At 49.4% G+C, this 25,323-nt stretch overlaps 1 protein-coding gene across 10 annotated transcripts in view; it reads left to right on the top strand.

The window, feature by feature from the left end:
- MSI2 (musashi RNA binding protein 2) overlaps nucleotides 1-25,323 on the top strand; it is a 361,149-nt gene that overhangs the window by 48,132 nt on the left and 287,694 nt on the right. For 5 of the 10 annotated variants that reach the window (XM_084749550.1, XM_084749553.1, XM_084749551.1 and 2 more), the window contains exon 6: nucleotides 14,725-14,805. The exons of the other annotated variants lie outside the window; for them this stretch is intronic. In XM_084749550.1, the coding sequence (XP_084605676.1) occupies nucleotides 14,725-14,805 (81 nt within the window). The remainder of the gene's footprint in view (nucleotides 1-14,724; nucleotides 14,806-25,323) is intronic. 10 annotated transcript variants of the gene reach the window in all.

Below are 25,323 nucleotides of genomic sequence, written 5' to 3'. Positions count from 1 at the left end.
GTTTTGAATGGAAGACCTTTTGTGTATTTACTGCAAATGTGATAAATGCTAGTCTGTGGAAACCAGCTGCCCCCATGACTGGGGGCAGAGTTTCTAACACCTGGCAGTTTGCTTTTCAGTATGGTAGATTAAAACACACACACACACACACACACACACACACACACACACACACACAGAGCATGCCCAGCTCAAAACAGTGATCTTTCTTGGTATCGTGGAGGGAAATAAAAGTGAGGAAAGCAGTAGCAGGCTATGGCAGAGACAGGCTGCTGGAGGCACAGATCTCTCCGGGAAGTTCCTGGCCGATTACTTTCACTTCCGGTCCCCGGGTCAAGGTGATGTACACCTTGTCAGGACAGCCTCCCAGGACAGGCGACTAGACTGGATCCTGAAATAGGGTATTGGTTTCTTAGGATCGAAGTAACATAGGTAGCCATAACATCAGAAATATCTTGTCTCATAGTTGAGGAGTTGGGAAAGTCTAAGGTCAAGGTTTCAGGACATTGGTTCTTCAAGAACCAGGAAGAAAAATTCAGTTACAATGACCATTTTCTCCCCCAGTCTACACCGTGCATATATGCAAATAAGTATATGCGTACATGTGGTCACACACCCTCTATACAGACACTAATTATGCCAGATTAAGGCCCACTCCCCTGGCCCCACTTTAGCTTAAATTACCCTGTGAAGATCCTGGCTTTACATCTGGTCACATTTAGAGTTCCTGGGGGGCTAACTCAACATAAACATTTTTGCAGGGGACATAGCTCCACCCATATTCGGAGGCTGGCCAGGAGAGGATGGAGAATGAGGAGTTCCCCGACTCACGGGGACAGCTAGGCACAGCCATAAAGAGGGCGCAGTGTGCACTTGGAGGGCTGTGTGCACTCTGTGGCACATCAGTTGGGTACTGGCAAAGAGATGGAACTGGGAAGGTAGAAAGAAAACAGACCACTAGCTTCTCCAGCGGAAGAATTTGTAGTCTGGAGCCTGGCAGTACATAGTACACACTGATCCTAGGATATTAACCTGGAACCTGGCCCCGCCCCGGAGCTGCTCAGTTAAGCACCTGCTTCCCCGCCCCCCACCCCCAAAAGCGTTTCTCTGTGTAGTCTTGGCTGTCCTAGACTCACTTTGTAGACCAGGCTGGCCTCGAACTCACAGCGATCTGCCTGCCTCTGCCTCTCGAGTGCTGGGAAAGCACCTGCAATTTAACAACAACCCCCAAGTGAATCAGGGGCCTATTGCAGCTTGGGAAGTGCTGATCTGTAGCTTTAAGTCCTTTGCCCAGGCTTCAGACAGCCTTGCCTGGGGAGGAGAGAGAGGTCAAGCCTCTGGGGTTCCAGTGTCCTTTGTCTGCTGGTGGAGTTAGCTTTGGGGGAGGGTTTGCAGGCTCCACATGGGGTTCTCCATTGCAGCCAGTATTGAGATGGGCTGAGGGTGAGGGGAAGAGTTTAAAACAGGTGTGTGGGTTTGGGTGGGGTAGAAGGCATGGACAGTTCTGTTCTTTTCCTTCCTTCCTTTCTGTCTTTCTTTCTTTCTTTCTTTCTTTCTTTCTTTCTTTCTTTCTTTCTTTCTTTCTTTCTTTCTTTCTTTCAATCAAGAGCCAGGGCCCAAAACAGCACTGTGTTACCTTCTGTCTTGTTCGGAAAGAAAGGTCAGAGTTGGGAAGGACAAAGCCAGATGATGTCTCTGTCATTTACAGGGCCCTAGGTAGAGGACGTTGGCTGCAGTGCTGGCAACATCTGTCTGGTGATGGAGGTCCTGGTGGAGGTGAAGCTGGGGGAGGAGCACAGGCGTGGTAATAGGAGCCGCATTCCCTGCCAGGTTTTCTGGAAGCTTTGTACTTATTTCCCATAGCCCCCTAGGTTCTGGAAGGCTAGGCCCACTCGTAGGGAAGGATGTTTTCATGGCTGTTGTGTGTACCAGATAAGCCCTCCAAAGCCCGCCGGTGATAAAGGTGATCTAGAGAAAACAAACACCAGTGGAAAGGCAAACAAACCGGATCGCCCAAACAGCGTTTATCCCAGTTTAGCGCTGAGACTTGGATTAAGCGGGTCACATGGCCCACAACTTTACTTCAATCCTTAGGAGACCTCTCCCATGGAAATCTTTTTCGGCAGCTTTGCAATTTTGATTTTCAGTTAATTAGATTTGTGCTGTTTGGGAGACTTGGTTAATGCATTTCACCCCACAGAGCTAATTTGCCTCTGTCTAAATTAGGTCTTTGCTATGGCGGAGGGTGTACACGGGGATGCGGGAATCTCGACTCCGACTCACACGGGGCGCCGAGAGGCCGTCAGACGGTAAACAAGAGAGCCTTCGAAATCACCACTTGTCATCATCATCATTAGTGTGGGAGATCTGAGGTCCCACTGAGTGCACGGAGAAAGGGCATCATGTGACTGCAGGGTGGTCTTGTTACACACCTCGTGAAATACAGCCCAGTGTCCCACTGCCTTGTCAATCCTGGGCACAAAAGGGATGGGTATTTGGAGGGGACAAGGCAGCAGATAATGCAGACTAATAAATATACAGTTCCCCCATCTCCTTAGGATGTGCCTCAGCCAGGTCCTCATTTTTCAAGCTCGAGAAGCTGAGGTCCAGAGCCATCTATCTGCCTTGGAGTTTGGAATATCGCTTGCTTGCCTTTCCTTTCCCAGGTGCCCTCGTCCTGCCCCACCTCAGCAGCTCTGACTGGGTATGAAGGGTGGGGCAGGGTGATCTGATTGCATGGGTACTTAAGAGACGACTGGAGACACCAAGCGGAGGCGTGGGGTCCAGTTTTAATGGATTCATCACAGATCCTGCCCTTTGTTCCCCTTCTCCGGTGTCAGAGATTACACACCGTGTGTTAGTGATATGACACTAGGACTCATAATTTAATAATTTACATCCTGCTCATCTTCTCCGAAGGCTTTGAGACTGCAAAAAAAGAGAGGGGGAGGGGAGGCGGGCCTCAGGAGATAGTATCAGACTCTTGTCTCTGATGCTCAGATGAGTTCTCAGAAGCCATCTGTGGAGGTAGGCAGTACTTTCAGAGCCCCTGCCAGTAGGATTTGTGGCCATTGGGCATCACACATACTGTCTAGCGTGGCATGGGGGAGCAAACCATTTCCACCTCCTTTGTCATCTCCAGTAGTTTGGCAGTGTCCCTCCCTACTGCAGCACTGCTAGCAGATCAGTGTGGGCAGGAGTGTAAACTTGATTAGGCATGTCTGTGAGGGCCAGGGTCACGGAGGGGGTGGCAGCGTGCACACTTGTTGTTGCTATCTCTTCCGTTCATGACACCAACAGAGATGCTGATGTGTGGGGAATCTTATTTTAGGCGTTTTGGAAAAAAGAGGGGCCTAACCTTTGTCCTTTGGAAAATTACAGTCTCATCAGCAAGGCAGAATACATGCAGAAAGACGACCCAGTGCTGGAAGAGCCTCGGCATTCTCAATTAGCATCGTTAGCATAATTTCAGAGTAACTGCCCTGTTCCACTGTATCCCTGATTCCAGCCTTGACACACAGAGTGAGGAGCACAGAAATGCACCTAAGGGTAGATAGAGAAGGCTGAGATAGGATTTGTTCTAGAGGCTACACAGTTAGCAAATAGAGCCTGGCTCAAGGTAGGGAGGCCTTGGCTTTTAGCTATTTGCCTCAGGAAAGATGCTCAGAGAAAGGGCTTTAAAACAGGGTAAGTGGGCAGCAGAAGCATGTCCAAAATGAGGGACAAGGTTAGGTTGGGGGTATAGTGAGGGTTCTCACTGAGGGATAATTAAGGGGGGGCTATAGTGAGGGCTTTCACAGCTGTTGGCTGGCCATTTCCTTTGAACCTCCTTTACCAGATCTTTCTACCCATTCCAGACCTTTCCATGCCTTTGCTTGGCCTTCCTGTGGCAGCCTTCTGACCATCAGCTCCTGCTCTACTTCTAGGGCTGCCCCATGGATGGTTTCCATTTGCCACGAGGACCTGGTTAGAGACATTGAGGATTACGCCGAGGTTGGGACTCTGCTTTTGTTTATGAGAGCTTGAAGGGAGAGGATGTGGGGACCTCTTGAGGTGCTGGGGGGAGAAACAGAAAGTAGATGTGAGCTCCCACAGTCCAACCCGACCCCAGATTCTTGAGTAGATAGAGTTTTCACGCAGCACGCTTTCCTCTTGTGTGCTGTTCTGCTTCTTAAATGCAGAGGACATGTACCGCAGGAGCGTCTAGGCTCCTCGAGATGCGGCGACTGTTTTGTTAGAGGTCAGCTTCCTAACCCAGCTTGCATGAAGGAAGTGAGAGGCTGACTAGAGAGATGGCTATCTCTCTGCTTGGTGGTGCGGTGGCTGCAGGTCTGACTCGGTCCTTCACCTTGGGGTGTGTGGGCCCTGAAAGGGCACTGCCCTCTTAGAAAGGACAACTTCTGCGCTTGTAGATGAGGGGACTCTCGGTGATGATACTGGTCAGGGCTTAGGTCCCCAGGTGGGCTGAGATACTGTAGATGGTGGCAACAGAGGTATTCAGAAATAATGGGGAGGGGAGGGAATAAAGCCCGTGCCATCATCACTGGTGACCAGAGACCTTTTCTTTTCCTATTTATTTATTTATTAGGGATGGATGTTGTCATATCTGTCTCTTCACTTGGAGAAGAAGAAGTAGACTGATCTCTTCAAGATCACACAAGTAGTTTGGTGGCAGTGTCAGGACAGTAACACAAATGCCCCAGCTGCTGTTGGAAATGCTAAATTTCTGAAACGCGTATTCTTTCTTGCTTGCAGTGACTTAAACATGGGTGGCATTGGATCACAGTGATGAAACTTGCAGACTTGTTCAATCAGATTGAGTAGAGACTGCTAGAGGAAAGAGTTTGCTCTCTACCGGAGGGTGCGATCGAGTGCAAACTGCCTTAAATACATTTGCTCAGTGTAATCGTGAACAAAGTCGAAGCCTGTTGGGTAGCTTTTTTTTCCAACTCTGGTGTCTGATGGGAAAGCCAGCTCAACACATCTGCTTAGCTGCACTGCTGGCAGCCACAGAGCTTGTCCCATCTATCCTGGGCCCCGTGTTTGGCTCTTCGCAGTGATTTCTTTTTGAAGGTAGGTGGATCAGACAAGGCTGCAGCTTGGGGACCTCTGGATTGTTCCTTGGTGTCAGTGTCAAGAGTGTTGATGCTAGGAGTCCTGTTCTTTGCCCTTTTCCCTGCCTCGTCTCACTCTCACTCTTTGGAACAACAATGGCTTCTTGCTTTGAGTGGTCACCAAGCTGCTGCCTACTCAAGTTTCCTGGACACTCGCTGCTGAGCTGGGTTCCGATCGAAAGCAACACAATTACTCTCCGAAGCTTGAGGGCAATTGTGAACACTTGCAGTCGGCCTTCTTGTTCAATACTTGCCTGGAGTGTCTCGCTGAGAGGGTTGGAAAGGCATCTGGGATGGAGATGGTGGTTGGCTCTGTCGTTGGGTTGGGATAGCTGGTTTTCGCCTCTCTTGGCAAGGGAGGGATTTTTATTTAGATATTCACACGGGGGACTTGAATCAGAGCAGAGGGTGACACCTGGCCTCTTTCAGGTACAAGCAATTTGCAGAAGGCTGGAGAGGATGGCTAGGTGCGCAGGCCTGTTCAGGGAACCCTCTTGGGAGAAGCCCTGAGGGGAGGTATCGTCAGATGTTCGCTGCCAGTTTGTACAGCGCTGGGAGGCAATATTTTAAGACAGTTGGGGAGGGTCAGAGGTTCCTACCTTTAGAGACTCATCAAAGAGCTAAGTGGTGCCCAAAGGCGAAGAATGAGTCTTCCAGAATTCTGCCTCCTGTGTTTCTGCTCTTCCTTTGTCTCCTTGGAATAAGCAGGCTGGCTGAGGGCCATCTTTAGTCCCTATGCTCTGATGTGGAGAGGAGGGAGCGCCTATCAGCCAAACATGGGTCCCCCCTGTAGGGAGGAAGAGAAACCCAGCACGTGGGTCTTTTGTGCTGTCACCGGCTATTCTCTAGAGCTGGAATTGGGTCTCTAAGTCACCCTTCTGTCTGGTCCCCTTGTCCCTCCTTATTCCTTCCTGCCTCGAGGTCCGCTTTCCTGCTTCTGCACCTGTGCCTGGACCAAGGTGAGGCCGGTATAAGAACATCCCATTGGTTCCCTTAACTCTGGGGTGGCAAGGTGTAGTAGGACTATAGCAGCTTCCCATGGATGCTCTGAACGCTCGTCTCCCCTCTGCGTGTTGTCCTGGTCAGAGGCCAGGAAAAGCAACCAGGGGGTCTCCTCTTAGAGCTTTCAAGGCCGCTGGGTGGGTATTGCACCCGCCTAGGCTTCCAGTCGCTGCTGGAGACAGATAGGGATGTTGGTTAGGAATGTCTGGGAGCTGCCATGAGCTTCCATGGGTGGCTTAGAACTTAAGATCTGAAGAGTCAGAAAAGAGAAGGGTGATGGGTGATAAGACACGCCTCCCCAAGCCCCGCCCCTGCCTCAAGGTAGTACCAGACGACTTTTCTGAGCACTCGCCCACCCTGCTGGGCCTCACTCCTTCTCCACCCTATTTTCCTGCTGGGAATCCCAGTGTGGCCTTGTAAATATTAACTCTGGAAACACCCCGACCTTTCTGGGGACAGAGTGCTCTGTGGCAGCAGAACTCATGCTGACCTTTCCCTTGGATGAGGCCACGGAGTCCCCTGCAGAGGAAGGAGGCAGAGCTGTCTCCTTTCCCGTCTCTGCTCCCTAGCAGCTTGCTCACCTGAGGAGCCCTCTCACTGACAGCTGGGAAGCGAAATGTAGGCAGAGGGGGAGGGTTGTGCTGGAGGATGCTCTTTTTCTGCCTCCAATGACATCTTGTATCGGGTGGGACAGCTTTACGTTGTGTTTGAGAGGGAAGCTCCCTGGACGGGTGTGGGGGGTGGGGTGTGGGGGGTGGGTAGTGCAGGGACCTCTTCTTGACTCCAGCAGAATAGAGGAAGAGTTCCAGATGCTTGCCAGAGTTCAATGCAGTGATGGGTCCTTGCACTGTGGCTGTGAAGCGTGGCTTCAATATCAGTCTCTTCAGAAAGGAGGCAAATGACCCGGCTCTTGCCTTCTTGAATGTCGGTTGCTTTTTTTTTTTTTTCCCCTTAAGGTTTGAACCTCAGAGTTCAATTAGAAGAACCTGTATGGAAAAATTTATTCCTGTTTCAGGAAAGGGTAAGAAAAATATTTGTTCCCATCATCAAAGTAGAAATGTAAGTCAATGACAATGGAAACTATTTCTGGCCATTCTCAGACCAGAGAGGCTGGTGTGTGTGTGTGTGGGGGGGGGGGGGCGTTAGTTGATTCAGGCAGGGCGGAAGAATTCAGGCACACTAAATTTTAGGGGTGAAATAACAGCGTAGAAATAAAAACTCCCCAAGGACGCATAAACTAGCCTTTAATCAAACATAAACAACAGGCCGCAAGCCCCGCTTCCCTCCCAGCGGCTCCAGGGCCGGCCGCTGCCTCAGTTCTGTGTTTGGCTGACAGACTGGCTCCTAGTCGCTAGGACTGTAGGAGCGTTGGGTCTTTTCTGGCTCCTTGGAAGGGCCTCGTTAGCATTAGACAACTTTTGGGGTACTCAGCCTACTCCCTCTGGGCTTTCTTCCTTCTCAACTGCCCCCCTACCCCTCAGTGGGAATCCCAGTGCCGCAGTTTCTGTCCCTGAGTTAGGCAACACTGGAAGGACTCTGCTTGGTGGAGAGCAAAGGCCATTTACAAATCCAGAGTTGTATTTGGTCCCTTGGGGGCGGAAATCAGCTGATTAGAACAGTGGCGCTGCTGGGAATTGGTGTGTGTGTGTGTGTGTGTGTGTGTGTGTGTGTGTGTGTGTGTATGTTGACAGGGGGTGGAGGCTGGTGTGCATGGTGCTTCCAGGACAGGGTTATTAGGCTCATCACTTTTGTGCAAGTTTGCAGATGCCCATTAGGAAAAATTAAAGAAGCCACTTGGCCCCAGATAGACCTCCCTGACTCAATTTTGGGTTCTGAGGAGGTCTGACCCTCCTTCTGTACAAGACGTTGGAGTTCCGAATCCTAAACTGAAGTAAATTGAAGTAAATTGAAAACAGATATATATATATATATATATAAGTTCTGAAGAGTTTGATCAGAAAGTTTAACTTCTGAGACCTGTGCCTGAGAAGTGGCTCGGGTGGGGCTGTGCCAGTGACTATCTGGGAACATTCTAGGTTTATCTGGACACTTGGTGGCTGATGCCCACTGACATTTGACTTTCCTGAGTTGCTACCTTTCAGCCTGCCTTCTGGGGTGCTCCTCTCACACTTTTCTGGCAGTGCTAGGCTCTAGCTTCCTAAAGGACAAGTGGGCACCTCTGTTGGCCTGAGCTGCTTTGCGTGGAGGGACCGTGGCTTTAGCCAGCCCTGTGGCTGAAGTGGGTAGGGCTTCTCCCTAAAGCAGGAGGTTCTAGCAGAAGCAAGCCATATGAGATAAAGGATCTAGAAAGGCCGGGCAGGGGAGGGGGGGTGGTGAGGGGACCACTGTGAGGCTGTTTGTAGCATGAGCGCCAATGGGAAGGGGCTCCCGCCGGTCCCCAGTTCCATGAGGCGAACTTCTCTTCAGGTGATGGCTCCGTTTACCAGGTAATTACTTGGCGTCTGTTGTGTTCAGAGTTAGGGGGAGCAGCAGTACCCTGTCCTTAAGTGTCTCAGGACATTAACCCCAGTACTCGGGAGGCAAAGGCAGGCAAGTCTCTGTGAGTTTGAGGTCAGCCTGGTCTACATAGTGAATTTTAGAACAGCCAGGGCTACATAGTGAGACCCTGCTTTAAAAAAAAAAAAAAGAAAGAAAGAAAAAAAAAGAGGTTTTTAGATGAAGGGTCTGAGGCCTGGGAATAGAGGTGGTCACTGGGGTCCTTGAGTCGCTTAGTGACCGCAAGAGTCATATTTCTTTTGGCAACAAAGCTGTGCCAATGTCTATGCCTTTCTTAGGTTTTGACTCTTTTGTAGGAAACAGTAGGAAGATGGCTGTGGTTTCCCTGGCAGAGTGGCCCACGGGCACTTGACTCTTTTCTCATCACCTGAAGCTTTCTCTGTCGTGTCCTCGGCTGGGCTTAAATGGGGGTGGTGACTGTTTCAGAAGTGGGTGGGTGTGGATCCTGCTTGGGGACCGTGAAGTTCTGTTGTATTCCTTCCGGGACTTTCCAGTCTCTCTGTCACCTCTCTTGGCTCTGTGGCTCAGCACTGCATGTGGCCGGTGCTGTCCCCTCTTTTCTGAGTCATTGCTAGATGTGTCCCACTCGTTTCTTTGAGTCATGGGGCCCTAGGCGGTCTTAACTGGTGCATTTTGCAAACCCATTTGTGACATGGAGGAGAGGAACGGATGGTCGGTAAGAGGGCTTGGGTTGTACAGTGGTTACAATAGTCAGTTTGTCATATGGGACCCCAGGGAAGGTGACTATGCACTAGCAGACGCAAAGGCAGTGGAGAGGAACCTGCAGAGAAGGCTCTGGAACAGCCACACACCGTGAAGAGCAGGTCTGAGATGGGCATGCAGGAGCATAGCAGTGTTTGCCTCAGCATGGTAACTTCTGCCTGTAATCCCACCGGCTCTGGAGGTTGAGGCAGAAGGCTCACAGGATCAAAGGCAGCTTGGACAAGTGACCCTGCGTGAGCCCTTTGCTTCCTGTGGCTGTCTTTCTGGGCCTTGTCACTCTTGGTATTATACTTTGATGAGGGTGCCTCTGCCCCCAACGCCCACCACTCCAACTCTGAGGTTCTGTCCCTCATTTGTACCCCTTTGCTGCCTGAGTTGGTGTTGCCTTCATGTTTGACCTGACCAGTGACAGGCCTTCTGTCTAGATATGTCCTTCCTTCCTTCCTGCCCATGTACCGTTGGCTGCCCAGGAGTCTTTTATGAAAACACAATATAATCACGTTTTTCTTAAAGTGCAGGCTGAGCTACAGTACCAAAGGGGAGGCTCTTTGGTCTGGTCTCGGTCGTTTAGACATGGACCCTAGCCTCACTTGTCAGCTTTTCCCAGTGCTTCTGCATGCCCTCTTGGGTGTCCATCATGGATGATGCCTTTCCAGAACATTCTTTGTAGGTTCCTCCACTCCCCCTTTGCATCTGCTGCTGCCTCTGCCAGACCCACGTCCCGTGAGGCTCTTGTTTCTCCTTCAGGTGCTAACTGAAACTCCCTGTCCTGTCACGCCTATTTGCTTGTCCACTCTCCCTTCTTGTATTGCTCCTCCCTCTGTGGTACCGTGTGGCTGCAGGTCTATAGGGTCATGTCTGCAGTTCCAATGGCCATTTCTCTTAACTCGTTGGGCTGCAGAATCTGACCTGCCTGTCTTTAGCCTGCAGGGCTTCTCCATCCATCTGAGTATGATGGCGCATGGATTTTAATGAAAAGCATCCCAATGTCCTTGATGAGAAGCAGGGAAGACAAGGAGGTGGGTGCTGTATAACATGATACACATACCTGTTGCTGGCCAGAAATCAGAAACTTCCAAACCCAAGCTTCAGGAGAAGCACCCCAGACTGCCTGGACCACGTCTTCAGTAATGATTTATGTTTTCTTAGCATCTTCAGGAGCGACTGGCAATGCGAGGACAAATACCCCTAAGAGTTTGTTGGATGGATGGATGATTATAGCCAATGCCTATTAATGCTATTAAGCATGCACGGAGCACCGGGCTCTGTCCTGAAAGCTTCATTCACTTTCATTTGTCGTTCTGTGTGATGGTCCTGCAGGAAGACACTGATTGGTCCCTGAGGTATAGCTGATAGGAGGATCCAGGCACCTACTGCTTTAGGAACTATCTTAGGTCTTATTGCTGGAAGGGAGGGAGGTGACTCGAATTCAGGAAGCTCGAGTGATAAGTGCCAGCCAGGGCTGTCTGAGGAAGGGAGTGGAGGTGAGGGGTTACCCTCTGCAGGTGAAGCACAGTTGAAGGCAGACCCAGAAGCCCTGGGAAGGCCTCTGCCCCGCCTCACTGTGGGAGTCTTTGGCTCCTCATATTTGCTGCCAAGAGTCAGAGAGCACGCTGGGTAATGTGATACAGTGCTCAGATCCCGGGGGCCTAATAAAGGAGAGATCTCATCCCGTGTTTTTATGGAGCACCAGTGGAACCCAGCACACACAGGTTGTTCACATCAAAGGAACGGCCTTTCTCATGGTCATCTTGTCCAGCAGGACAAGCCTGAGTGAGGCCAAAAAGAGATGAAGTGACAGAGCCAGTGTCTGTCCAAGGAACCCAGACCTGGTAGTCCTCCATGGTTTCCAGAGTGTGGGCAGAGCTGTTCTGCCCCTCACTGTGGAAAGGCCACCCTTGGTTGCTTAGTGTGCCGAATGACCCTCTGCTTTGTGATTTGGCGTGTCTGATGCCACCATGTGCTCTCTAGTCAGCACAAGCCTCCTTTGACTCAGCAAATCAAGTGAAATGTAGTCACGTATGCCAGCAAGATGCATCAGCAGCTCCCCTCATTCCTCTCCAGAAAGCAAACCCAGAAACTTTTTTTTTTTTTGAGGCAAGGTTTCTCTATGTTATCCTGGCTGTCCTGGCCTGGCTTTGTAGACCAGGCTGGCCTCAAACTCACAGCAATCCACCTGCCTCTGCCTCTCGAGTGTTGGCATTAGAGGTAGGCACCACCAACCACCACCACCACCACCACCACCAGCAGCTGCAAACCCAGAAACCTTGACCCAGCAGTTCCTCCTAGAAGTATGTCACTCTGGACAGTAATCAAATAAAGTTCTTTCTAAATAATAAAGGCTCATTCAAGGATATCCATTGTCACACTGTTTATTCGGGCAAACTGAACAACCACGTTGCCCAACCCCAGAGGATTAGCTAAACCAGGTTGTACCCTTCTGATGTGTTCTGCTGCCAGGGGAGTTTGCTGATTGATACTGGAATATTCACGCCAGCTGGCTGCAGTGGTGCTAGGGACCAGTCAGAAAACCCGGCTTTCTGTAATGGGGTCTCAGGTTAGGTTTGATATCAATTCATAATATCCTTTTTGTGTGTTTGTTTTGTTTTGGTTTTTCCTGACCGGGTCTCCCTGAGTTAGCCTTGGCTGTCTGGACTTGCTTTGTAGACCAGGCTGATCTCGAACTCACAGCGATCTGCCTGCCTCTGCCTCCCAAGTGCTGGGATTAAAGGTGTGCGTCACCACGCCCGGAATAATATCCATTTTTAAAAAGGAAATATGTACAAGATTATGCCCACAACTAAGTTGGAAAACCTAGGTGTTGGAGATAATGGCACAGTATGCCTGCTCATGCCTGAGTTGTGTCTCTAGCACCCATGTTAAAAAAAAAAACTGGGGTCACAATGTATGGCTCTAACCCCAGCAGTGGGAAGGGACAAATAGGAATATTCCTAGACCTTGCTCACCAGTCTTTCTGAGCTGATAAGCTACCAGAGTTCAGTGAAAGACCCTGTGTTTAAAAGCATTATGGAGGAAGACTCCTCCAAGGGTTGAACTCTGGTCTGTGCACACCCACAGCAAAACCAACAGTTTGCTGGATGAGATGGGTAGGGTGGATGAGTGCGTGGACAGAAAGGAAGCTGTTTGGGAAGGTTTTTGTCTTAAAGAAGTCATATTTCTTTTGATTCCAGCATAGTTTGCTTTTAGAATACAAACCTTGCTGAGAAAACCGGAAACATCTGCAAACCAGCCACCTCCCCTCCCCGTGCTTTCGCATGGTAAATTCCCAGACTTGAGAGGGGACATGTGACCTGTGCCTGTGAGAGGCAGTGCGCGGCTGGAGAAGGAAGGAGCGTACCCACTTGGCCCTGTGCAGAGGCCTGGCTGCACACTTCCAGTCAAGGACAAGTGTCTTGTCCTGAGCACAGAAAGATGACATACTCTTCTCCACATAGGAATCCAGGTCTCCCCAGCACAACACTGTAGACGAATGACCTCAGGGGTGTCTCAAGTGGCTTGTTTTTTTTTTTTGTTTTGTTTTTTTTTTTTTGAGAAGACTTATAAAAGCAGCCTCTGCTCTTGACAGTGAAATAGACACAATTAGCTCTGTTTTGTCTACATGAAGCCCAGCAAGGTGGACAAAGAGCAGATGAGATGATAAAATCTGTGTGAGATGATAAAATCTGTTTGACGGGGCAGAGGGCAGGTAGAGGCCTCACCTGGGGTACCTGCAGGACGCTGGACCTCATCTCTCAGAAACTCCCTCTCTAGAATTTCCCTCTGAAAGAGCAGATCTACACTCTACAGAGAGGGGTTTTTGGTACCTCTAACTGCGTTTTGAAAAGGCCCTGTTTCAGTTGGCTTGCTTATAAAAGACAAGCGAATATTTTTAAAAATTATTATTATTATTGTTGTTGTTGTTGTTATTATTATTATTATTATTATTATTATTATTATTATTATTTTCTGAGACATGGTTTCTCTGTGTAGCCTTGGCTGTCCTAGACTCACTTTGTAGACCAGGCTGGCCTCGAACTCACAGTGATCCCCCTGCCTCTGCCTCCCGAGTGCTGAGATTCTAGGCATGCTTCATCACACCTGGCAAGTGAATACTTTTTTTTTTTTAAGGTAAAGGTAATACTTTGCCTGCCCAAGGGCATATGCTGTCCTTGAAACCCCAATGTCCAACAGTAAATTATTTGATTCCTTCCAACAGTAGCCCTTGTGTGGGAGGCACATATAAACTTCCATTAAGGACAAACTACTCAGTTAGCCCAAATTCAGAGCTGTGTACTTTTCTACCCAAACTAGGTGGGCCAGAAACCCACTGTAGGGTTTGCCTTGGGGTCGGGTGGGGCAAACGTGGGCCACTGACTGTGTAAAGAGGTTTGCTTAAGACTTATTTGCACGGGTTAGTGCAGAAGGGTTTATCTAGACTTTCTCTGCCCTTCTGTGCTTTTGTTCTCTGCCAGCGGTTGTTGGGCTCGGTGAGCTGGTCTCCTCGGCACCAGGCTGTGGAAAGCGTAATCAAATCACAACCCTCGTTTTCTGCGTTACGTAATTTTGCAGAATGGACGCAGAGGCTCCTGGGAGAACTGTCTTTCCTCCTGTGAATTTTAAGGTCCATTTATAAAATGAGAAGCTGTGTTGAACAGATGACTGCGAACGGGGCGGATTAGCCTTACTTCACCTTTCCTGTGTCTCCGAGGTTGAGTGGCCTTTGCCCGTGGCGCCTTCATGGAAACAGTTCTAAATATAGTTCCTGTTTGTTGTTGAATAATGACACGGGAGGACTGGCGGTAGGGTTTCCAACTCCTTCCAGTCAGCAAGCAGGACAGAAGGCATCCTGTGTAGAGGGCCACTTGAGGGATTGTGCCCTCAGCATTCAGGCTGAGTTGCTACTCTGGGCTTATTGAGTGTGAAGTGTGGCCAGTCTCTGTGCTTCCTGGGACCTAGCCACACTCTCTCCCGATGCCTCTCATTGATTCCTACTGGTCCACAGGTGAACAGAAGGCATATGAGTGACGTTCTACCAGGCCCTGGGTCGTTTGCTTCTCCATCTGCAGGTGTTGGCTAATGTTCTAGGGAGCAGAGAGCGTCCAGGGCCATGAATACCTGTCTGGTGTTTTGCAGGGATTATTACAGGATGCTAGAAGGATCACAGGCCTGGTAGGACCCTGGAGTAGCAGACTTTGACACCCGTGACATTCAGATGAGGGATGGGGTTATATTGCTTTCTTGGCCTGAAGAGGAATTTTGGTCTTTGTGTTGTGTTGTGTTGTGTTGTAACAGTTTAAACTGAATAATGAAACTTTATGAACTGGCCCAGGACATGCTATTCCATCTTCCCGCCTGTATTTCCATGCAGTTTCTTGATGAGTCCTCAGCTGCTGGCAGACCTACTTTGAGGCATCAGCAGGCTCCATGTCACATGATCCAAGACTACCAGGTATTTCACCCTACTTGGTAAACACTATGTAAATGACCCAGGCTCCTGGGGGGCCATCTTGGTGCAATGAAGATGTGTCAGGCACCGAGGGATAGGATAATTCTTCCCATTTTGTAACTTTGGGCTGGGAAAGTAGAGCCTCACAGGGAGGCTGGACATGGTGGGGGATAATTACCTCAGCACTTAGGAAATTGCAGCATCTTCAATTGCTTTTAATGTTAGGAACTTAATATTCTCTGTCTCTCTGTGTCTGTGCCTCTGTTTGTTGCTTCTCTCTCTCTCTCCCTCTCTCTCTCTCTCTCTCTCTCTCTCTCTCTCTCTCTCTCTCTCTCTCCCCCTCCCTTCCCCTCCCCCCAAGAACAGGATTTCTCTGTGTAGTCCTGGCTATCCTGGAACTAGCTCTGTAGATCAGGCTGGCCTTGAACTCACAGAGATCTGCCTGCCTCTGCTTCTTGACTGCTGGGATTAAAGGCGTGCGCCACCACCGCCTGGCCAGTCATGATTTCTAAAAGTCTTACTGAAAAATGGATCATGTTTTTCTCTTGCATAGTGATTTAGTGATATGTAATCTTTGCGTCTCTTCGGGGACTTAGTAAGCTTCTCTTCCTGTGGGAAACACTTTGAAATTTGATCATGTTGTCCGTTTCACTTAGATGGCTAGGAGGTTCGGAGCTCAGTGTGGGGAAAGAGACACACACATGTAATCATGTTTTCAGATTTATTTTACCCCCTTTCTGTGATAAAGCTCTTTGGTTTGATTGTTTTTATGTCTCATTGTTGGTTATCTTGAGCAGTTGGGAAAGAAGAGAGTTGATGGTCTTTTATAAACTATTACATAACAAAACTAGGGGGCAGCCCGAGGGTTTCATATGAGGAAAGTTTTACAAAGGGAAGCCTTTCTCAAGCAGGTGGACAGACACTTAGCACATTATCTAAGGGAGGAGACCCACAAGCCCGACTGCCTCGGCTAGAATCCTGGCTCTGATGTTTTATCAGCCGTGTGACCTGGATAAGTGGCCTGTCCTCTCTGTCACTTACTTTCCACATTTGTAAGACGGGGCTGTCTCCTGCCTCAGGGTTTGCTGTGAGGATCAACTGAGCTAATATACAGAACCATAACCTACGAAGTGTGTGTGGAGCCGGGCGGTGATGGCACACGCTTTTAATCCCAGCACTCAGGAGGCAGAGGCAGGTGGATCACTGTGAATTTGAGGCCAGCCTGGTCTACAAAGCGAGTCCAGGACAGCCAAGGCTACACAGAGAAACCCTGTCTTGAAAAACAAAGCAAAACAACAGCAACAACAACAACAACAACAACAGAAATGAGTCTGGCTCACAGAGGCATCCTGCTCGCTCGACCTGTTGGCAGCATTTATCCCATGTCTTTGCAGATGGCACCTTGGCCTCTGAACACTTCTCTCCCAGGCTACCCACACTGACTTCTTTACCCCCAAGTCAGCCTTTTCTGGGTGTCATTAGCCAGGCTTCTTTTAAGTATTTTGTAGTGAGAAGACCTCCCCTGCAGGCTTGGCACACTTTCCCAGGGTAACTAAGGACATGCTTTCTGTCTCCGGGCACCATGGGTCTTGAGTCGCCCCAGTGATCTCTGTGGCTCGGTAGTGATGGCTCATCCTGGACGATTACCTTGTAAGGCCACGTTGTTTCCTCTATGCCTTAGTTCCCCTACAGTACTAGAGGGGTGCTTTCGACTTCCTTGTTACCTGCAGGGAGGTTGGATTCTATCCCGTGCCCCGTGGGTGGAAATTTTAAGCGTTGAAGGCTTGTCTTGAGGGAGCAGGGATTAAAAAGTCAACAGTACCTTGGGACTGAAACATTCTAGTTTTTACTTCCCTTGCTCCTTAACAGAATGCTGACAAAGTGGAGGACTGGGTGAAATGAGAATTTCCCGCCATTTGGGTAGTTGGGCTATAGGGAGACAGACTTCCCAGCTCCTCTGGCCCAAAAGATGGGCATGTGGACCGGTGGACGATCACACTCCCCAAGACCTTGACAGACTGCTTTCTCCTGTGTAACAACAGGGCTTGGGAAGGGAATCAAGCTAACAAAAGCTGGCAGGAAGACATAGGACTCAGGGTCTAGCTGCAAATAAAGCAGGAAGGCTTGCGCCAGTGCTCCTCCGCTCCCTTTTTTAAAAAAATTACTCTCTATTCTTGGTGGTTCTAGGAGCCCCTCCCCCCCCCTGCTGTAGAATGAGATCACCCAGTTAAACACGAGTTGATCCATTTAAGAGGAAAATTCAGTAATTCACATACTGATTTTTCAAGAAAATGTGGGTAGGAGATGATGGAGCCACCCACAAAAATGGTCAAAATATGCCCAGAGAAATAACAACACAGAGATGGCGCAGCCCTATGACAGAGTCCTCCATCTGTCTGACCATGCTGGTTCTCTTCGGAAGATCTCGGGATGCCTAGAGCAACCTAGGGCTGCTCGAGTTTTCTTCAGTGGGTCACTGTGAGTGGAGCTCTGGCCTACCTGCTCCTGAGCCCTCAGCTGCGTGGCTAGTTCAACTTCAGCTTTGTGAAGCTCTGAAGCTCTGAGGTATAGTTTTGGTCCTTATATAGGAAATATTTAAATTTTAAAAAGCTGGTAGTAGTGGCTTGAGCCTATAATCCCAGCGACCGGGAGGTAGAGGCAGGAGGGTAGGGAAACCCATTGCAAAAACCAAATAGCAACAAACCAACAAAAAAGCAAAACAACGGGGGGGGGGGGGGAGGGTGATGAGGGAGAAAAACATTCATATCTGTTTTAAAAAGATACATAAAACATACATTTATGCAATAGCAAGGTGTTTTAATAAATGTGCACAGTGTGTAAATTCATGTTAGGGTAAATCTATCTACATCTCATATTTATCATTCCCTTAGGATAAAAGTATTCAAAATCACCCTTTCCCAGCTTTTTTTCAGATACAGAGGGCATCATTAGTGCCACTGTTTCGGTTTCAATATTTGTAAAGCCTACGCGTATTTACTAAATGACTTTTTTTTTTCCTAAGAAAAGCTGTTGCAAACGGTACATGGACCTTCTGGTACTTTTAATATAGAGAAAATAAGGGACTATTACAGAAGCTATTTATTATTGAGTTCCTCAGCGCCATGAATCAAAGCCTGAGCTGGTTACCTGTTACTGTGTAACAGAAGGGCTCTGGAGTTCAGTAACTTAAACTGGCGTGCGCTTCCAGTCTCCCACAGGGGTGTGGACCAGGCTTCTGGGCTGGATGGTTCTGGTTGAGGGTCACTCATAAGGTGGAGGGCAAGTCGAAGTTCTGGGCTTCAGTCACCTCAGGGCTTGGCCACGTTGGAGGATCTGCCTCTGGGCCCATTCCCAGAGTCGGGGCCTCTCTGAGGATCCTCACAATACCTCAGCTGGCTTCTCTAGAGCTTAGCAACGACCTATTCTGCCAGCTCTGAAACTGGGTTCTAGTCCTGGCATTGCACATTTCCCCACGAGGAACCCCAGGGAGACTGGTTAACTTACCCAGAGTTCCTGGAAGCCAGCGATGGGACTAGGACCTTGCCTCTAACGCTGTCTAGTCCCTGTTTTTTGTCTAGAGACCCACAGTGTGATGTGTGTGTGTGTGTGTGTGTGTGTGTGTGTGTGTGTGTGTGTTTGTGTGTGTGTGTGTGTTTAAATACTGTGCTCTTAGAGTTGATCCCAGGAACTCCTTTTTGGGTCACAGTGTTTCCATCCAGCTGTCTGATGGGACCAGAGTGGCTCACACTAAAGTCACTGCTTGGATTGTCATCCTGCCTTTGAGATGCATTTTGTCTTTTGTACTCACTACTCACTCTTGGTCTTCTGTTTCTTTCTTCCACCTCGTTCTTCTACGGCTGGGTGTCCCTGAGGCGAGGCGGTTCCTGAGGGAAGGCCTGGCTTCTGTGTTGCTTGCTAGCCATGGGGCTCAGGGACAGCGAGGATCCCTGGCGGCTGTCGCTGTTGTGTTTACCACCTTGGCAACAAGCAGCTGCTGTTGGCACTGTGGCCTAGAGTCCTTGGCCAGGGACCTACTTGGGTTTGGGGGCCCCCCGACTCCATGGCATGAGTTGGTCTGTGGCCAAGCCGGAACAGTGGCTCTTTCTTTTCAGAAAGTAAAGGATTATTAATATGCTTTTCTAAATTAGAGAAGGAATGGCCGCTCCTTACAGATGATTTAAAGACATGTAAAAATGCTAATAATTAATCTTTTTCTTTAGCATATTATAGTTTTGCATATTCATATATACATTTAAAAACATAATTGGAAAAAAATACAATTGTGCTTATACTGGTGTGTGTGTGTGTGTGTGTGTGTGTGTGTGTATCCCCAGCTTCTTCATTTAACAATACTTTGTAATAATTTCCATGTGTCACTAGGTGGTTGGTAACAACATGGCTTTCAATCGCTGTATAACAGCCCATCATCTCGGTGTGAACTATAGAAAGAGTTTAAATGCACCTCCCTGCCAAGGACCAACTGTGCTATGATGTAATTCCATACCACACAGACAGCAGAGAAGAGAAGGGTGCAGCTTACTGCCTGCCACAAGACCTGGGTGGGACCCCCCACTTGCCACTTGGACACACTGTTTCAACTTGGGAGTCTCAGTTTCTCCAGTGCTGGGACCACGGCTTTACAATTATGAGGGTTAATGGGATAACCAGCATCTGCAGGGATGCTCCACAAGGAGAAAGTTGGCTTCCTTTTGTTGAAGACCCAGGCTCTGTTACTTCCATACTGGCGTTTCCCCACAGACAAGACTACAGCTCCGACTTTGGAATCGTAGCTGTGGTATGTGCTCTGGACATCGCCAGGCCATTTGGAGGAGGTTGTGTGTAAGTCAGGAGAGCTGAGTGTTTATGATGGCCTTGTTGGGTAGCTGGTCTTTTGGAAGGCTGAGAGTGGTAGAGATGGCCTCAGCTGGGATGGTGAGAGAGACAAGGGCAGCGTGGGGCCCTTGAGGTAGAGGGAGTGGAGCACAGGCACCAGGGCATGGAGCAGCGCTAAGGCTTAATACTAACCGGAGCTGCTCGGGGCCATATGGGAGAACTCTTTCTAAAGAGTTGTCTGTCTCTAGGACTTCTCTGATGGGGGATGAGAGGCGCTGTTCTGAGTTAGAGGTGAGGGGTGTTTGTGGCCCGACTCCCCACCCTACTGCAGTTGAGTCTGTATGTGTGGACTCACAGGTGGGGAGGATAGACCAACGGCTTTGTTTTGGTCCTCTCAGTCTCTTCACTTGTCTGGTTTGTTCTCAGTACCCACGACACCTGTTTACCTCTGGGGCTCAGGAAGTAAAGTGTTGGATGAGTGGCTGAAGACAGGAGAATGGCCAGCCAGGTCCGAGGCTCAAGTGGCGATTCCTGAGGGAGTTTCAGCTGGGCGCCCAGGTGTCAAGAAGAACCCCTCCTTGCCAGCATTGTCCTCTGGCCACATTTTGCGCCTCTAAACAAGTGGGGATGGCTTGCCCCACCTGTTAGGGCCTGGGGAACCTGTTCACGAGGGCTTTGTGGCCTGCTGCTCGCAAGGTGGGCACCGAACACAGAGGAGAGCACAGAACAGGCAGTCCTGGAGGTGTCTTCTGACAGGAGCTTGTGGGCAGGGCTACTGGGAAGATGTGTCTCTGAGGTTCACTGGCAGTGAAATATGGGGCGAGTGGTCGTTCTATGACCATATTTCTGTCCAGGTGTCTGGGACAACATAAATAAAAGGCAAGTAGCCTGGCGGGTCCTATGCAGGCTTGTTATACCCCAGTTGCTTAGAGACCCTGAAGGCTGCATAACTTGTAGTCTGCTTCTGCCTTAGTGGTCTGGTTGGCATGGCTCTACTGCCTCGCTCAGCTTTCCTATAGACTTCCCTACAGAACTGAGTCTTAATGCAAAGCAGATGATGTGGGCCCATCAGTTTGTGGGGTGACTGCCTTCATTCTCCTTGCCTTCACCCCCAGGAGCTTCACTCCAGGAGGGAGTGAGGGGGGTCCACGCCTGACTTGGCTCTCCTCTGTTTTTCTGTTTCCTTTGCCACAAGGGTCCTTTACCTGTTCTTCAGTTCAATGGCTTCTGACATCCTCTTCTGGCTGGTGTGATCTGTCTGGGGTGCCAAGCTCAGGCTTTAAAGAAGAGGGGGGGGCAGGGACATGGAAGGACTAGAGACTCAGGCTTCCTTCTTAGCTTTCAGAAGGAAATCATGCTTGGTAAAGTAAATGATACCATTATCTATATTTGGTGTATCAAAGAGACAAATGGCTCCAATTCAGATTATAGAGGCATTCCTTTCAATTGTCTGTCACACAGGACTTCTGTGTGTCACACAGGACTTCTGTGTGTCACACAGGCACATGGCAAGCCCCAGGTGTCAGCCTGGGTCCTTTGATAGTGGCTTTGCTTTTATACAGTCGCTAGAGCAGTGGTTCTCAACCTATGGGTCGTGACCCCTTGGGGAGGGGTTCACATATCAGAGATCCTGCATATCAGGTGTTTACATTATGATTTACAACTGTAGCAAAATTAGTTATGAAGTTGTAAGGAAAATAACCTTGTGGTTGGGGTCACCACAACATGAGCAACTGTATTAGAGGGTTGCAGCGTTAGGAAGGTTGAGAGCTGCTGTCCTGGAGGGTTGGGATATCCAGGACGTTGCATCATGGATTGATTGACGCAGGACTGTCCTGAAAGCTCAGTGGGGAGGAGTACTTGCTGCCAAACCTAACAACCTGAGTCCAATTCTGGTGGAAAGGCATGTACATCCATCTCTCTCTCTCTCTCTCTCTCTCTCTCTCTCTCTCTCTCTCTCTCTCTCTGTGTGTGTGTGTGTGTTACATATATGCATTTGGATGCATGCACCCCCACCCACTAAATAATGTAATAAAAATGTTAAAGTCGTGTAGTTTTGCACATTTCTCATCTTATACACACACTAGAAAGGTAGAAGCCGCTTTCATGTCTTCCTGAGCTGACTGGCCTCTACTTCTGCCTTCCCCTGTGACTTCTTCTCCCATGTTTGTTTTGCTCTGCTCCCCTCCCCCTCCGTCCCTCCTTCCCTCCCTCCCACAGCTGCTGACCTGGGCTTGGTGTGCTCTTTGTAGTGGAGTCTGTAGCAAGTGCAGTGCCACCTGCTTCTTGCTGTCTACTTGTCTCTGTATTCCACCATGCTGCCAGTGTGTCCGTTTTTCAGCCCCCCCCACCCACCCACCCCCACCCCTGCAAGGAAAGATGCTGCTGCTTTGTGAGAGTGAAGCCCTCGGCTTGGTGTGCTTACAGCCGTGCTTTGCAGGGTCTGTGCTCAGTGTGTGCTTGGGCTCAGCAGGTCTTGAGAGTGTTTTCTCAGCCGACTCTCTGCTCTAAGGGGGCGTCCATCAAGGGTGCTGCAGTAAGCAGCCTCTTTAAGGTCTAAAACCGGGTTCTGAGGGTGTTGGAAGGCAGCCCAGCTAAGTTCAAGTGTGGCCTTCAGCCTTTTTCCACCTTGTTGACTTTGAGTGATAGTAAGTCACATTACCTCGGCCCTTGGCCCAGGTGGTTCGTCCTGACTCCGTGATGTCCCAGACATTCCTGCAGCAGCCCTAGAGAAAGGCGTCAATCTTACATCACTTCACTAGACTTAAAGCAACTCAGACGTGGGTGAGTGCTGGTCTGCCAGGCCGACCGCCAGAGTCAGCCTCCAGCTCCGCCCCTGCCAACTACTATACTGTGGTGTTTGATAGCTATGCTGTGACTTACCGGTACTCCCCAGGGCTCACCCTCCAGTCTAGTCTTTGCCACCAAACAGAGGGACAGTGTTCACACTGCAGGGCTTTTTTTTTCCCTCCCCCTCTCTCTCTCTCTCTCTCTCTCTCTCTCTCTCTCTCTCTCTCTCTCTTTCTTCAGAGCCCAAATGAGGTGAAATGTAATAGATGGTGCAAATGTGAGTTTATTTAGTTCTTTCCCAAGGACAGGGAGTGAGGCGAGGAAACAGAGAGACATTCGTGCCCTGCTTGGCAGCCTCTGTGCAAGAGGGCAGGCCCAGAGAAAGAAACTGTGGGGAATCCCCCACGTCACGAGTGACTTGTCTCATTGCAGAGGTTCTCTTAGCCTGCCCTGCAGTTCTGAAAATCCATGAGTAGGTGGCAGGAAGCGCTTCCTGGACAAGGGACATGTTGCTGAGAGCTGTCCTATAGATAGTCAGAACAGAGACCTAGTATCCCTCCTGGTTTTGAGATAGTGTGGGCTACAGCAGGAGCATCCTCTGCCAGGCCACACGTTGACAGTGCAACTGAAGAAATCACTGTCAAGGGAGCCACTGGCTCGCCTTGGTCATTCTCCTGAAGTCCTGGCCCGTGTCACTGGAAGGAGCTTTAGCAAGGACATGGGCACTGGATTTTCACTCTGCTCCCAGTGTCCTCAGGTGTGTGTACATTGCAGAGACACTTAGGTGGTGCCCAGGGACAGTGCGACCCTCCAAACCCCATGTCTGAGTACAGCTGGGCTATGTGGCTTCCTCACAAGGAACATGGCCGAGTTGGCTGAGAGAAGGGGGGCTGACCAGGAGTGAGTCTAGAAGGATACAGAAACCAGAGGCAAAAGCTAGGGAAGGGATCCCTGGAGCTCAGGGTGGTCCCAACATCTCCTGAGGATCTTGTCAGAACTATTGTAAGCCCAGGCTGGTGGGCTGTACTGGGGTTCAGATCTCTACCTTTCTCAGCTCCCCCCAGGGTGTCAGGGTACAGGGAGGAGTTCTGAGAAATGGGCCTGCCTCTCATTTCCTTGGGAGCTGAACCCAAACCAAGCCCACAGTGAAGAAAGCTGTGGGAGTGCCTGTGGGCACATAGCCGCCTGCTGGGGACCGTGCATTGTGTATTACGGTCAAGAGCCTGGGGTGTGGGGAGGCTCCTGTCCTCTTGTCTGGCTGCCATGGTGAGCCTTTCTCTTCTCTGGTCTCCAGTCTGATGTGTCATCCCAGTGGCGTTACTTTTGGGGAAAGTGTTTTTTAGCAGGTGGGAGCTACGGGTAAATAGCTTTGTCGGGCACTTTCACTTTTCTTGCTTATATTGTTCACTTTAATGTGCTTCCCCCCCCCCCCATCTCTTTCTCTTGCTTGCTTTATTTATTTATTTATTTTTGGATAATGGCAAAATCACCGCTTGTGGGCAGCGGCACAGATAATACAAAACAACTCTTTGAGAAAAGCTTTATCTGAGCACAAAGCACTCGGAATTGGAGACCCCCAGGGATTTGCCTCTCCTGCACATCTCTCTCCTCTCTCCCCTTTCTTTTCACTCTCTCCCTCCTCGTCCTCTTTCTTTTCTTCATAGAAACTTGCGGCAGAACCAGAGTGAGCTGCGAGAGCTGCGTATTGCCCTATTTTCAGCTGATTTGCATGTTAGAGAGAGAGCAGTGTAATTGGTGTTTAACCAGAACAAAAGAAGATCTGTTTTCTAAGAGAAGAAGTTTTGAAGTAGCCCCCGTGGCATCCAGTGCTGTTGTCTCTCCTCTCATTAGGAATGGAGCAGGATGGCCCTTGTAATGAGGATGCAGGAGATAGACGGTGTCAGAGGCAATCGGTGTGCGTGTTGTATTTGAGGAGGATCTGAGCGCTGTTGGGGGAACACCTCTTTGGGACATGGACGTTCTGTCCCTAAGGGAAGACAGGCAATGAGAGGCGTCGCCGAATCTCTGTTGATTTCTTGGTCGAACATACCCAGGGTCCACCCTGAGCTCTGACTCACTCTCTAAATCTTTAGGTTGCTCTGAGACACATCTTGGTGGTTGTCACCAAGTGCTCTGGAGGGCAAAGGTCAGTAGAAAGTTGGTGGCTGGATCCTACTGAAAGGACGAGTAGTCATTAATTTGGGGTATTTTATCAGGGATGTTAGAATTAAGCTGTTTCTCTCCCCCACTTTGGTCAGAGAGGAAAAAGTCTAAGCCTGCTTGGTGGGGGTGGGGGGGAACCAACAACAACAAGATACCTCTTTTTTTAAAAAAAATATCTTTTATTTATGGGTTTGTGGGCCTTCCATGGCGATCACAGCACACCTTCAGAGAGTTTGGTTCTCTTCTTCTACCATGAGTCCCTGGGATTGAACTCGGGTTGTCGGGCTTGGCAGCAGGCCCTTTTACCGAGGAATCTATTGAAAGCCCCTGTGCCACTCAACATCTCTTAAGTGATATGTGTGCTTCTTTTCCTTGTGAGCCTCACAGGTGTCTGCTGGTAGGACGAAGCTTTGTGAAAGTTAAGTAGAATTCTGAAGACCATTGGGAATGTTCCATTGACCACAAAACCGTCCTTATGAATCTGAAAATCAATGATACCGTATAGGCTTGGAGACACTAAGAGGGAAGGGAACCACACGCTCATCTCTGGACAGCCCCCAGCTTTTGCTATAAGTCTTGTTTGTTAGACACATGCCTGTTGACAACAGCTTCTGGCGTCATACCACTGACACTGTCTGTTTTTTTGTTTTGTTTGTTTGTTTGTTTGTTTTTTGTTGTTGTTTGTTTCTTTGGTTTTTCGAGACACGGTGTCTCCGTTTTAGTCCTGGCTGTTTA

Source organism: Acomys minous (assembly GCF_964271855.1).
Source record: "Acomys minous genome assembly, chromosome: 12".
Lineage (NCBI taxonomy): Eukaryota > Metazoa > Chordata > Mammalia > Rodentia > Muridae > Acomys > Acomys minous.
Note: the sequence above shows the minus strand (reverse complement) of the source record. Positions and strands in the feature narration are given on the sequence as shown.